This window comes from Cydia amplana, chromosome 17 (genome assembly GCF_948474715.1).
Source record: "Cydia amplana chromosome 17, ilCydAmpl1.1, whole genome shotgun sequence".
NCBI lineage: Eukaryota > Metazoa > Arthropoda > Insecta > Lepidoptera > Tortricidae > Cydia > Cydia amplana.
The window spans coordinates 6,320,251-6,333,218 of NC_086085.1; the positions used below are offsets into that span (position 1 = coordinate 6,320,251).

Here is a 12,968-nt window from a genome sequence, read left to right on the forward strand (position 1 = left end):
TTAGCTTATAGCAGTTACCTGTTCACCAAAGCTAACTTGCAAAAACAAAAAACATGTCCTTGAAAGTTTTCTGAATTCATTTGCTTGTACTTGGAAATTGTTTACAAAGTTAACGGTTAGCTGGACAAACATTTGAACAGGTCGAGTATCTTGAAACAACAGACAAGACCAACAGATTCATGAATATTAGTCTAAATTTAGCTTACCAACACACCTGAGCCAGATGAACAATGTAAAGTCTACGAAAATAAGTCTAGCGAACACGGGAGACATTACAGCGAAGGCATAGGCAGGGCACCTACGCGATGGACACATGCCATGCATACACAGAGTCATGATATTTTTAATATCCGGGAAACTATTTTAATATAGTTTGAAAAAAGATGGAGGAGAGAAACCTACCGGGTTATTACGATCCTTACTTTTTGTTGAATCAACAAAAACGAAAAGAGGAATAACAATATACACAACTGAACAATTGCAGAATTAGTTGCTCTGTTGGTAAAACAGACCGCTTCTGCGGTTTTATGTGTGACGTGCCATTACTTGTCTTTACTTTCCATCCCCCAAACAGGGTAATTTGCCGGGAGATGAAGAGTCGTTCGGAAAATTCTTCTAGCTTTACTCACTTTCCGTAAAACTTCAAAGTGCCAACTTGTCTTAAACTTCATAAGTAATCAGACGGCTTGCACGACAGCCCAGCAAATAAGATTTTTGCCCAGAGGAAAGACACTTTCCTGCTGTTCCCCTCTCCAAGGGTCTTATGTGGATTTACTGAGTAACATTTTTATGTATTTCGCTCGCTGTATCAAGCCATAAACTATGTTTATGAGCCATTTCTGTTAGCGAGAAATGCCTATCCCCGGAAATAACTGTCGAAAATAAAGAATTTCCCCTGTAGTGCTTGAAAAGGCAACCTCAATCAGTATATACATTTCTATAAAATAATTTTGAGTTGGAGTTAGAAAATGTTCCAACTCTAGAAATAGGCACGAGCAGAGCTTTTCACGCGACTAAAAAGGTGCATTAATAATATTTCTTGAACATATGGGAACACTGACCCAGACCTTCCTGATTTTCTGGAAAGTGGATAGGCAACACTGAAAATTCACATTCGCATAAGATCCACGAATTCGATAATATAAATTGGAGGTGACGCATAACAGTTAGATGGCATCAGAACGGTTGAATCGTCAGCTATAATCTTTACGATCATCGGAAGGGTTATGGCGGAGCCACACGGGACCGTCGTAACACTAACATATATTCGTACGTTAAATATTGTCAGCAAGGAAAGGTATTCCTATTTAACGACTTCGCGTAACTTTCTACAGAGTTTCGGGGAAGACATTTTAGGTACGATTCCTTTGACGCGGTGAATCGGCAATTTGGTGATGATTTAAAGCATAGATTTTTTTTATTTGTAACTACTAAGTTTTAGCATCTTGTATACCACATACTCGCCCAACGCACGAAAATTCTTCATAACTCTTTTTATCCCGTCCCGACTATACCCTTCCACGCTTAATTTGATGAACAAAGAAAAGGGTACTTTATCTAATAGCTTACTTGCCTTAACTTTGTTTCTAACTTGCCCACTTGTTTAAGTATTTAGCGAGTCCATTTACTTATTCACTAAAACCGTATATTTCCGGCTTGGCAACGAATCTCGGAGGAAAAGCTGTTGAACATTTATAAAAAAGTTTTACGAGATTCTCAATTCGGCTGAACTATTTCGTGCCTGTAATATACATGATAATAATATGAAGTGTCGGGACACAAGTATTTAATAGGCTGTAATAAAGGGTTACGTTAAACAAGACAAAGAAAAAACAGAGGCACAGGCAGCAGAAAAGAAGTGCCTTATAAAAGTATAGAAAATGTGCTTCACCGACAATATTGTGATCTCTCAAATGACAAAATAAAGAATCTTATTGATCTCGTACAAATAGTGTTTGGATGGAATCTATGAAAATTGGTTTACTTATCGTTATTTATTTGGTGTTCGTAGTTACCGAAACACGTGTTATTGTACTTATTGTATTAGTTTAGGTTGACATCCTCGTCCTACCAGGATCGGTAATTTCGTTTTCATCTAATAGTAGTTGCCGGGAACGGTCATATGCTCTATCTTATCTTATCTTTAGACCACAATAAATGTCTTATAAGATTATCTTGGGAGTTTCCTCAAGTTTAAAGTCATGCCTAAAACGGCCATTATATTATCAAAGAACAATTTAAACTGCTGTAATAAATTTCAATTGAGTTGGCCACGTTATTGTTGTCATGTACGGGGATAAATGCAACATAATATACACTTGTTTCGAGGATATACCTACATTATTATTAGCAAGTTCAGGTATATTGTTGAACCTGGCTACCAAAATAATTGATACGAAGAAAAGCGGATTATACCGAATTAGCTAAGCACTTTCTTGGGAGACATTCTGAGATATCATTATAAAATACCTCTCCAGACTTCTAAACGACTTTAAATTCATGCGGTTTTGCAAACGGCGGGCCCAAAACCTAGATTATGATAAAGTTACTTAACAAGGGGCGTAATGAGGCGTAGCTGGGCTCAAGAGGTTATAAATGTTTTAAATAAGTAAAGCATTTTACCAGCTTTATTGTACGCGATCCTCGTACCATGAAAAGGGCACTCAAGGGGGCTGTGCGCGCAATAAAAGCTTTTGGGTTAAAAAGGACATCAAATTGTACCGAAACCATATGTCCACAAAAATCCATTTTGTGACAATATTTGTATTTTAGGGACACCATGTTTTTGGATAGAGTTGGTTTTATCTTTATTTTATGTTAACTAGTGAAAACTGTTCCTTGTTTATTCTATAGGTGCTAGGTACTTAGTTTGTGTATAGGAGTCCCAAGCTACCAAGGAATTGTGCTCTTTTTTATATTTTGTGGTGATAAAAACCAAACTACTATCGGTTGCACTTTGGATTTGTACAAACATTCAATGTAGGTACGAGGGCTGTTTGATAAGTACCCGTTTATGAAAAAAATAATCAGTTGTTTTTGTTTATATGCATTTATTTTTCTTCATAGTCTCCTTTTAACTCTATACACTTGTTCCACCTATATTGAAGCTTCAATAAACCATCCAAAAAGTATGATTTCGGAAAGTCATTAAAATAGGCCTCTGTGGCGGCAATGACTTCGTCATTTGATCCAAATCGCTTACCACCGAGCCATTTTTTCAGGTTGGGAAACAAAAATAAATCGCATGGGGTCAAATCTGGAGAATACGGGGGGTGAGGCAATAGGGCGTAGCGTAATTGTGTTAATTTAGCCATCACAACTCTAGACGAATGAGCTGGTGCGTTGTCGTGATGAAACAGTACTTTTTTATTTTTTAAATGGGGTCGTTTGTCCTTCAACACAGCGTCAAATTCATCCAATAAATTGGCATAGTAGTGCCCTGTCATCGTTTTCCCCTTTTCTAAGAACTCAATATGTATAATACCCTGCGAATCCCAAAAAACGATCGCCATGACCTTTCCAGCCGATGGAACGATTTTTGCTATCTTTCGCGCAGGTTCACCCGGTAAAATCCACTGCTTCGACTGCCCTTTTATTTCCGGGGTGTAGTGGTGACCCACGTTTCGTCCACGGTCACGAAACGACGCAGAAACTCCTTCGGGTTACGTTTGAACACGGCCAAACACTGCTCCGAAGTAGTCAATCGGTTCCGTTTTTGCTCCTCCGTGAGTAAACGCGGCACCCACCTCGCCGATACTGTCTTCATACCCAATTTTTCTTCTAATATGTTTTGTACCCGCTTGATTGGAACATTTACAGCATCAACGATTTCTCGAAGTTCAATTCGTCGGCTAAAACGATATTTTCAATTTTCTTAACCATATCGTCTGTAGTCACCTCAATTGGGCGGCCTGGGCGATCCTCATCAAAGACGGTTGTTCTCCCCCGCTTAAACTCGTTAAACCAGTATCTGACGGTTGTCATAGAAGGAGCACATTCATGGTAAACCGCTTGCATTCTTACTTTTATTTCATCACATGTTTTTCCTTCCAAAAACAAGAATCTAATTACAGACCGATACTGCTCTTTCTCCATTTTCACAATTTTAAGTTCACGCTTTCACTGAATCGCTGTCAAATGAGAAAAAAACAAAAGAATGCTGTTTTTTTTTAAATTTTCCCACCTCTGAAAAATGGCTTAAAACGATTGTATACATATTTTCGGCCCGTGATATTAATACATTTGGAAAAAGGGTACTTATCAAACAGCCCTCGTATAAACTAAAAGGGACATTTTCTAACAACAACCTTATCACAGACATTTCAAATGTAACCTTTTTAAAGCCGCCATGACACTTTCTTGAGAGAATGTCCATTAAAATATGGCCGGAGTGGGTACGCATAACTGATACAAATACAGGCAGCGCGTGTCGCGCGTGGCTCGAATATCAAAACAAATGGATGGCTAATGGCGAAGAATGGCGACGAGTTGCGTAACATTTTGGTAACGGGGCGCAAACCCAGGAAATTAGAAGGACATAAAGATATGTCCTGCGTTGATTGGTGGGTAATTTGTGACATGGAATTTTTTGGAAACATTTTAGGTATTATCAGTATCTCATCATTCATCAGGCATATGTAGGTATACAGGCTTTTCCACGACTGTCATAAGTCCACCCCATTTTTAGGGTTCCGTACCCAAAGGGTAAAAACGGGACCCTATTACTAAGACTCCGCTGTCCGTCCGTCCGTCCGTCCGTCTGTCACCAGGCTGTATCTCACGAACCGTGATAGCTAGACAGTTGAAATTTTCACAGATGATGTATTTCTGTTGCCGCTATAACAACAAATACTAAAAACAGAATAAAATAAAGATTTAAGTGGGGCTCCCATACCACAAACGTGATTTTTGACCGAAGTTAAGCAACGTCGGGCGGGGTCAGTACTTGGATGGGTGACCGTTTTTTTGCTTGTTTTGCTCTATTTTTTGTTGATGGTGCGGAACCCTCCGTGCGCGAGTCCGACTCGCACTTGGCCGGTTTTTTTTTCGTAGTTCGAATATGGCCATATACTCGGTTGGATGCCTTCATAAAGTGGGTTAACTCTTGTTATACATTTCACGATGTTGGTGTTGACTTATATTTATGTTAGAAATCAAGTATTTGAGGCAAATAACAGGCTTATTGATCGGGCAGAGCCCTTATAAGCTTTGCTGTATTGCCTGTGAATGGGCGGGACCCACGAAAATAGGACCGCGGAAGTGGATATAAAGGAGTTATTAGTTTTGGTGGTTATTATTCGTCTTGATAATACCTCTTTGTATCGGCTTGATTGAAAATATTGTACAAGTTTAGATAGATTGACGAAAGCTGGCCTGGTTTTTATAGGAGGGTTTTGACAGTTCAGTACAAATCTCGCAAACTCTTATGAATTTATATAAAAGTTAAGTATTCGTATGTGTTCTACACTAATACAAGTAGACAGTGTACAGAGAGATATATATCTCTATGTATTTAGAAAATAGTACCAGGGTGGCAGTACTTTTGGAGCGTTGATTCATCAGCAACTATTGATGCTGACTGTACGTTTACCTCCGACCGAACTATCCGGGCGGGTACTTCCTGACTCAACGCTTCCGTGACATTTATCATTGCTATCAGACAGTCCCTTTCAGGTCAATTTGGTCTTTATAGTTGCCCCTATTGAACTACTTAGGAATGCAGATATAAAAGAAAGATACGAATAAAAATGTCATGGTACAATCATAAATAAGTAAAGAACTTTTCTCAAAAATGGACGGCAAAGTCGACGTTGCCGGTTAAAAAATAGGTCGCGAAGTGCGTAGTTTATGGTCATTCAAAAAATTAAAAAGTTAAAAACATTGCAGTCTCGATTTCGGGACTGCAATGTCGCATACAAATTCCATTATTTAACGAGTTCCAAACTTTTTAAAACTTTAAATGGCCATATCAAATGAAGTCATAGGTCCCTTAAACAGCCAAACAGATGATCAGCACTTATTATTATAAAACCTATAACAGACTATCGCACCGCACCGCGACCTTGGAGCGTCGCACCCATAAGTGAGAGCGAGAAACAGATATCTCTTTCTCGCTCTCACTTATGGGTGCGACGCTCCAAGGTCGCGGTGCGGTGCGATAGTCTGTTACAGGCTTAATGTTGGTACCGCGACTATTTAGGTGTCTCAAATAGGTTGGCGTATTTTCAGCAGAAAAATACTTCTTTTTTTTGTAAAGGCGGCAAGCAAATTTTTTTAATGGTTGTATTTTTTTCTGTGAAAATTAGAACGTTGCTTCTGTAAGTTCTGTAAAATATTTCTATTTCTTGCACCATTTTTGAGAAAAGCACTATATATGACTCGGCTGGAAGGCTACTTGCTGGCTTCGGATTCAATTAAACGGACTCCCAAGGTCGTCCGTTTAAAACGAATCCTCAGCCTGCAAGTAGCTACTTCCGAACCTCGACAATAATGTACTATTACTTTTTCTTTTATTTTTCAGCGGTTACAATGTAACAAATAAAATAAGATAAATAATAGCGTCGTCAATGGAAGGTGTGGCCGTCGGCCAAGTGTGCTAAAATAACTTCGGATAAAAAACAATTACGCGTATCGTCCTCATGTTATATAACGTGCTTCTAACGTGTTACAAATCTATTGTAACACCTGCAAAAGGGTCTTTAAGACCAAGTTCGCCCCAGACACTTTAGGCGTAATATGCGTAATCCGTAATTGCTGGGGTCGCCGTCATCGAAATCGAGGATTACATCGTGAGATACGTATAAATTCTTTAGAATATTGGATAGAAACGTTCACCACGGAGTTAACTTTCTTTTCTAAGTATAAAGAAACGAAAAAGGATGTGTGCGGCGGCGTTACATTAGCAAATTTATAATCTCATAGGTACATTAAATATATGTACTTTGTTGTATAACTTAAAATATTGAAAAAAATAATGGATGACAATTCGTCTCGCACTTGACCGGTTTTTACTTTCGATATAAATAATGCAATCTAATTAGTTAGTGCGTCGCAAAAGAAAGACATTTTTTATACAAGCGGAGATCAAACCAACAGAGAACCGCTATGACTCTGGTACTATTTATAAGAAAGAAGTTATAAACAGAGGTCGGATAGGGTGAGCTATTTACCTTATAATTTGACAAGTCTTACGTCATATTATAAGGAAAATAGCTCACCCTATCCGACCTCTGGTTATAAAGAAGAAATAACGCACGTGTAAACGTAATCAATTGATAAACAACAAGCTTCTTTTATCATAATCTATATTAAAGATTATAACGCTCCGCATTATGTACGCAGTAACTAGATTTTTCATCACAATCGCTAATAAAGGCTTCTACGCGTTCAGCTGTCATAACAAGGCCTGCTGATAACAAATTACTCTACTGTCTACGTCTTACTAATCCTGTCTATGAAGTAACTGTACATGCAGCGTCAATTGTAGCAGATCAAACAATGCAAAAAGTCTCTGCCACCACGTACTTATTTAACATAAAAAGACTATCCCTGTTCGCGTTCAATAGTGTCTTCCACTCTCTAATTGTTTTACACAAAGAGACTTATCTCTCGTCTCATCCGCTTCTATTCTATGGATGCTGAGTGTACACCTGGGGCCAGTTTCTCAAAACCTTGTAACTTATAATTCAAGTGGAAGTCCCTTTCTAACAAAAGCTGTCAAACAACAGTGTCAATAAGTGAGATCCGCTTGTATTACAAGTCACAAGATTGGCAGCTGTCATCCCGGTACAATTTCAAAATTTTAAAGTATTTTTGGTACGATTTTTTTTTGTCATTGGCAGCCAGTTTGGCAGCTCTCATGCATGTATATCTAGATTAGCGCAACTATTTTCATGTTTTCATACAAGTGCTGCCATCTGTCGAACACTGCGACAAGCGACTAAGTTTCCGGAGAACGAGAGATAACACGGTTCGCTCAGCGTTGTGACAGTGGAAACGCTGAAGTACAGAGGGCGTTGTAACCATTGACCTATTTATACGAAATTTCCGCTGACGAAATCGTTTGAAAATTGTAAATCGATAACGCAAGTCGAGTAGATATTTTTTAGTATTTGTGTAGATGAACGATTACAAATTATAATAGAATTTTCAAGATTTACTCTAATATTAAAAAAAAGTAGGTCACCGAAAGAGCTACAAAACAAAGGCGTCCCACGTATCACAGCTATGACTTCAAAAGTAGGTCAGACAGAATGATACTTTACTGGAATGTTCGGATCGAACGAAAATCGATTAGCAAACGACTTAGTGCAAGGTCAAATGTTCTATTTTTTGTAAGTTTTAAAAACCGGTTTATTATTAACATTCAATTCTAAAATGGTGTTGTATTGCATATGGAAATATAGGTAAGGCGTGGTATGCAATAGAAAACTCTAATTAAAAACACTTACGCGATTTGAATTGATGAACCAACGACGCGCAATCAGCCGAGTGGTGGTAGTCGTAAAGGGAATGACCCACCAACTCGTCCTTGCCGAAACCCAGCGTCTTTGTCACACTGTAAAAGATAACGGAAAAAATATACATAAAAAAAGAAATAAAAAGATCTCATTTTATTTCATAAAAAGTACAAAAACAATTAACGCCTCATTGTCACTTCGTAGCCCTAAATATTTTTTATCAAGAAAAAAAAAAGATAATATGGGGCGGTCATTTCTGATAAAAGGGTTAAAGTACAACAAAACTGAGAAATTCAACCCAGAATTATCAAAGTTAAAAGAATTAAAGCAAACGTTCTAAAATTAAATGAATATTTTGTTTGGAACACAATGAAAGTCCTACATCCTTCGTGAAGGTCACTCGCAAATGAGGCCAGACTTCCTATGTTTAGGTTATGAATGTTATGATAGGTTTACCGGTAGATGACCTTGTATGACCTAGCTAATGCCACTCCCTTCACATCAGATATCTAAGTTATTCAAACGATATTTTGATTAAAAAAAATACAAATCAGATAATAAGTCGAGGACCTTGAGTATCTCGACTCGCTATTGTACTAAACTTACAAAGTTGTTCAAATATCCCGCCATTTCTGCCAAATCCAGGAACAAAAACACTATCCTTCAAGGATTAATTTACACAAAACACTTTTATGACAACACAGAAACTATACACACCACATCACTATTTAAAACATACAACAATACCGACACCCGTAAGTTTATCTCGGACTATGTACAAAACCGCGAAATCGCTCGTGTTTAACCTACAAAATACATTTGAAGGTGATATTTTTGTTGATATTGCCCGGCCGTGTATGGAAGCGCGGTGTTAAACGCGCGCATGGGAGTTCAGTGGCCTCTTTAACTCGGCCAGGTAAAGCGGCTTTCGGATATTTTTTACAGCGCCACCTTTTGTAGTGATAAGGCAATGGTAGGTATTGTAGCGGTCTAAGGAACTGAATGCCGACGTAGTTTCAACATTTACACAAAGATGGCGGAACATTTAGAAGAATTTTAAAAATGGTTGAATGCATAACTACCTGTGTTTTTAATATTTTTCATACATAATGCAAACATAATAAATAAATCAAATGAAAACAAAAGATAAGCAAACTCACATGTCGTCTAAGGCAGTTGTCAAACACTTGCTGTCAAGAGGTAGCGGGTGCGGTATGGTGAATTTCTTGTAGGTTAGTAACTCCAAAGACTAGCTTAAGGACAATTCAATGCAATTCAATATAAACTTACGTTTCATCAATATATGTGAACTTCATATCCAGGCTATGTTTGGTCAGGAAAGTCTTGCTGTCCAGCGGTATCTCTATGTTAGACGGGTGGGGTATTGGACGGCCCACCGCGACCAGCGAAGGCAGCTTGGCAGATTTCTCGTCTTCTCCTTCCGACTTCTCGGATTTTTTGGTCTCGGGGGGGACCAGCATGTGACCCGTCACGTGGATAACCTGGAATGAGATTGAACTTTTACTGCTATGAATGGTAATAATAACGATAGAATTGTGGAGAATAAGGTTCCCTATTTTATAGATAAAATAAGGCCCAGCGCAGACTGCACTTAGGCCACTTAGCACCTATTTTTCTCTGTCTGTTAGCGATATGTGTCACATAAGACAGTCCTAGTAAAAACAATAATAAAATACAAAGGCCATTAAGGGTCTGATATAAGTAGGTAACATAATTTCTTGGCCTATAATATAATAGGTAACATAAAATACACATTTTATTGGTACAAAATATGATATTTCTCTTATGGTGCAAATGTTGTGTAGCTGCATGTACTAGACTAAATAACTTGAAAATATTAAATTAAAACATAAGATCTCACAGCAATTAGAAGTTGCATGTCTAGAATGCATGGATTCTACGCGTAAGTGCCTGCTTAAATATTCACATTTGTAATTTAAATTAACTATTATATCAATACAGTATGTATTACAGTACAGGCAGCAGTTAAGTTTTATTGAAAAAAGTAAACTGTGAAGTAAACATTTAGGACACTTAAAAAGAATACCTAGGTACTACATAGTTTTTTGTAAGACTTGTTGCCTTGTATAAATAATTATCCTTATTGTTGGTTTTTGCTTGAAAGTAAAAGTTATGAGGTGTATTATTCAAAACTAATAAAGAACAGATGTCACTTATAAAAACTTCTTTTGTTTCAGTTTATAGTATTTTATGCAACCGTTGTTTAAGAGGGGTCAAAAAAGGCGAGTGGCGTAAGTAACAATTTGAGGCGAAGCCGAAAATTGTTAATAAAGACGCCACGAGTATTTTTTGACTCAGTTAAACAACGTTGCATACAATACTTTTTCTACGACCAAACACTTACTTTGAAATAAAATTGTAAATTTAACAAATATTTTTCATGTCATCTAGTGAACTTCTACCTACGGTATCTACCTGTTTTTAGTGATTCTTGTGCTATTACCGTTATTTCTTCAGGCGTAGATACTACGTTTTTGTCTTCATCCATTTTAACTTGAAAGACACACTTTCATTCGACAGGCACAATAGTATTCATATTCAAGATTCACAATATTCAAGAAGTAGCAAAGAATGGAGGGTACGAGCGGGAAAAGAATGAATGAAATTAAAAAAAAAAACATGTCTATGGTTCACTTATTTGTCAGATATGACATTCACACCCATAAGCGAGAGCGAGAAAGATATAGTTCTTTCTCGCTCTCACTTATGGGTGCGACGAACCAAGGTCGCGTTGCGGTGCGACAGTGTGTTACGGCTATAAGGTTGGCAACAATGTTTTTTTTAAAGTGGCCATTACACGAAGTGTCTTAAAAGAGCCAAAAAGATACTGCGTGTATGCACAAATGCTTTTTTAGGGAATAGACTAAGATAGGGTTTTAAAGATGTGTGCACGACCCTTTAAATGACAAATAAAAGTACGGGAGTAGAAAAAATGTATTTAAAACAGCTGTGCAAATTTATTGGAATCAATTAATTAACTACCTACCTAACCTACTTTATACAATGTTGCAAAACAAGTTTACATAATACATATTACTATTAAATATTTTGGTACAATTAGCGAAAACAATAATCACACAACTTTGACAGAATTTTCTAGAAGCGGAAAGCGCAACACGGAAATATTTAAATTACTAACGAGTTATCAATTTAGGGCACAAGTAGGGCACAAGTAGGGCGCATATTGAAGTAACGACTTATTGTCACTTCGCGGTGATTAATTTGGAACAATTGTTTCAAGTTAGTTTCTAAGGGCTTGGTGTTGTTTGTATGTATATAGGTAAAGATTAAAGTGATTTAACTAAAGTTTGCATGGCTTATTTTGATTACAGCGTAATACTTATGTTACTCAAAATTTAAATTTAGGTACTGTTTTAAGGTTCTACACATTCTTATTCATATTGTATGTCACCGCTTTTTTTCGGAACCGCTCTTTCGCAGTTAACATAAGTGAAAACGAACCTTGAAAGAAGCGGACTTGAGATGCATATTCCGCCCCTTGCTGGTGAGCGTACACTTCAGACGGAGCAGTAGATCGCGCCGACCATCTTGCTGACCGTTTGAACGCAGCGCTTCGCGAATCTCGTTATGGTCACGGAGTGACTAGACTTTCTATTTTCATCCTCTCTATCTTTTATCTTATCATAGGTGAAAACGAACCTTGAAAGAAGCGGACTTGAGATGCACATTCCGCCCCTTGCTGATGAGCGTACACTTCAGACGGAGCAGCAGATCGCGCCGACCGTCTTGCTGACCGTTTGAGCGCAGCGCTTCGCGAATCTCGTCATGGTCACGGAGTCACTAGACTTTCTATTTTTATCCTCTCTATCTTTTATCTTATCATAGGTAAAAACGAACCTTGAAAGAAGCGGACTTGAGATGCACATTCCGCCCCTTGCTGGTGAGCGTACACTTCAGACGGAGCAGCAGATCGCGCCGACCATCTTGCTGACCGTTTGAGCGCAGCGCTTCGCGAATCTCGTCATGATCACGGAGTTACTAGACTTTCTATTTTCATCCTATCTATCTTTTATCTTATCATAGGTGAAAACGAACCTTGAAAGAAGCGGACTTGAGATGCACATTCCGCCCCTTGCTGGTGAGCGTACACTTCAGACGGTGCAGCAGATCGCGCCGACCATCCCCAACTAACATTAGGCGCTAAATATAAGAGGTAAAAGAGATCTATATAACCGTTCGATCGCTCCTTTAGTTCTATTGATGTTCTAAAAATAGGAGTTATAGCCGGCTATAACCCCGTAATATCCCCGGATTGGGCACAAATTTTAACACCTGAGGTTGCAAAATGGCGCTACAACGGGGTTACAGTTTGAAATAAGAGGTAGAAGAGCGCTATAGTAGTGCTATAATAGCATTGATTAAGTACTTAGGAGTTAAGGGGTGCCAGATAAGTGACTATTACCTATTTGAGTAGTAGTATGTGTCTATATAGATGATACTTTCAGC

At 38.1% G+C, this 12,968-nt stretch overlaps 1 protein-coding gene across 1 annotated transcript in view; it reads right to left on the reverse strand.

Moving 5' to 3' along the window:
- The window catches only part of LOC134655750 (hypoxia-inducible factor 1-alpha-like), a 106,587-nt gene that overhangs the window by 60,034 nt on the left and 33,585 nt on the right, over window positions 1-12,968 (reverse strand). Inside the window, exons 5-6 of the mRNA XM_063511215.1 lie at window positions 9,750-9,961; window positions 8,451-8,557 (exon numbers count right to left, since the gene is read on the reverse strand). Of these exons, the coding sequence (XP_063367285.1) occupies window positions 8,451-8,557; window positions 9,750-9,961 (319 nt within the window). The remainder of the gene's footprint in view (window positions 1-8,450; window positions 8,558-9,749; window positions 9,962-12,968) is intronic.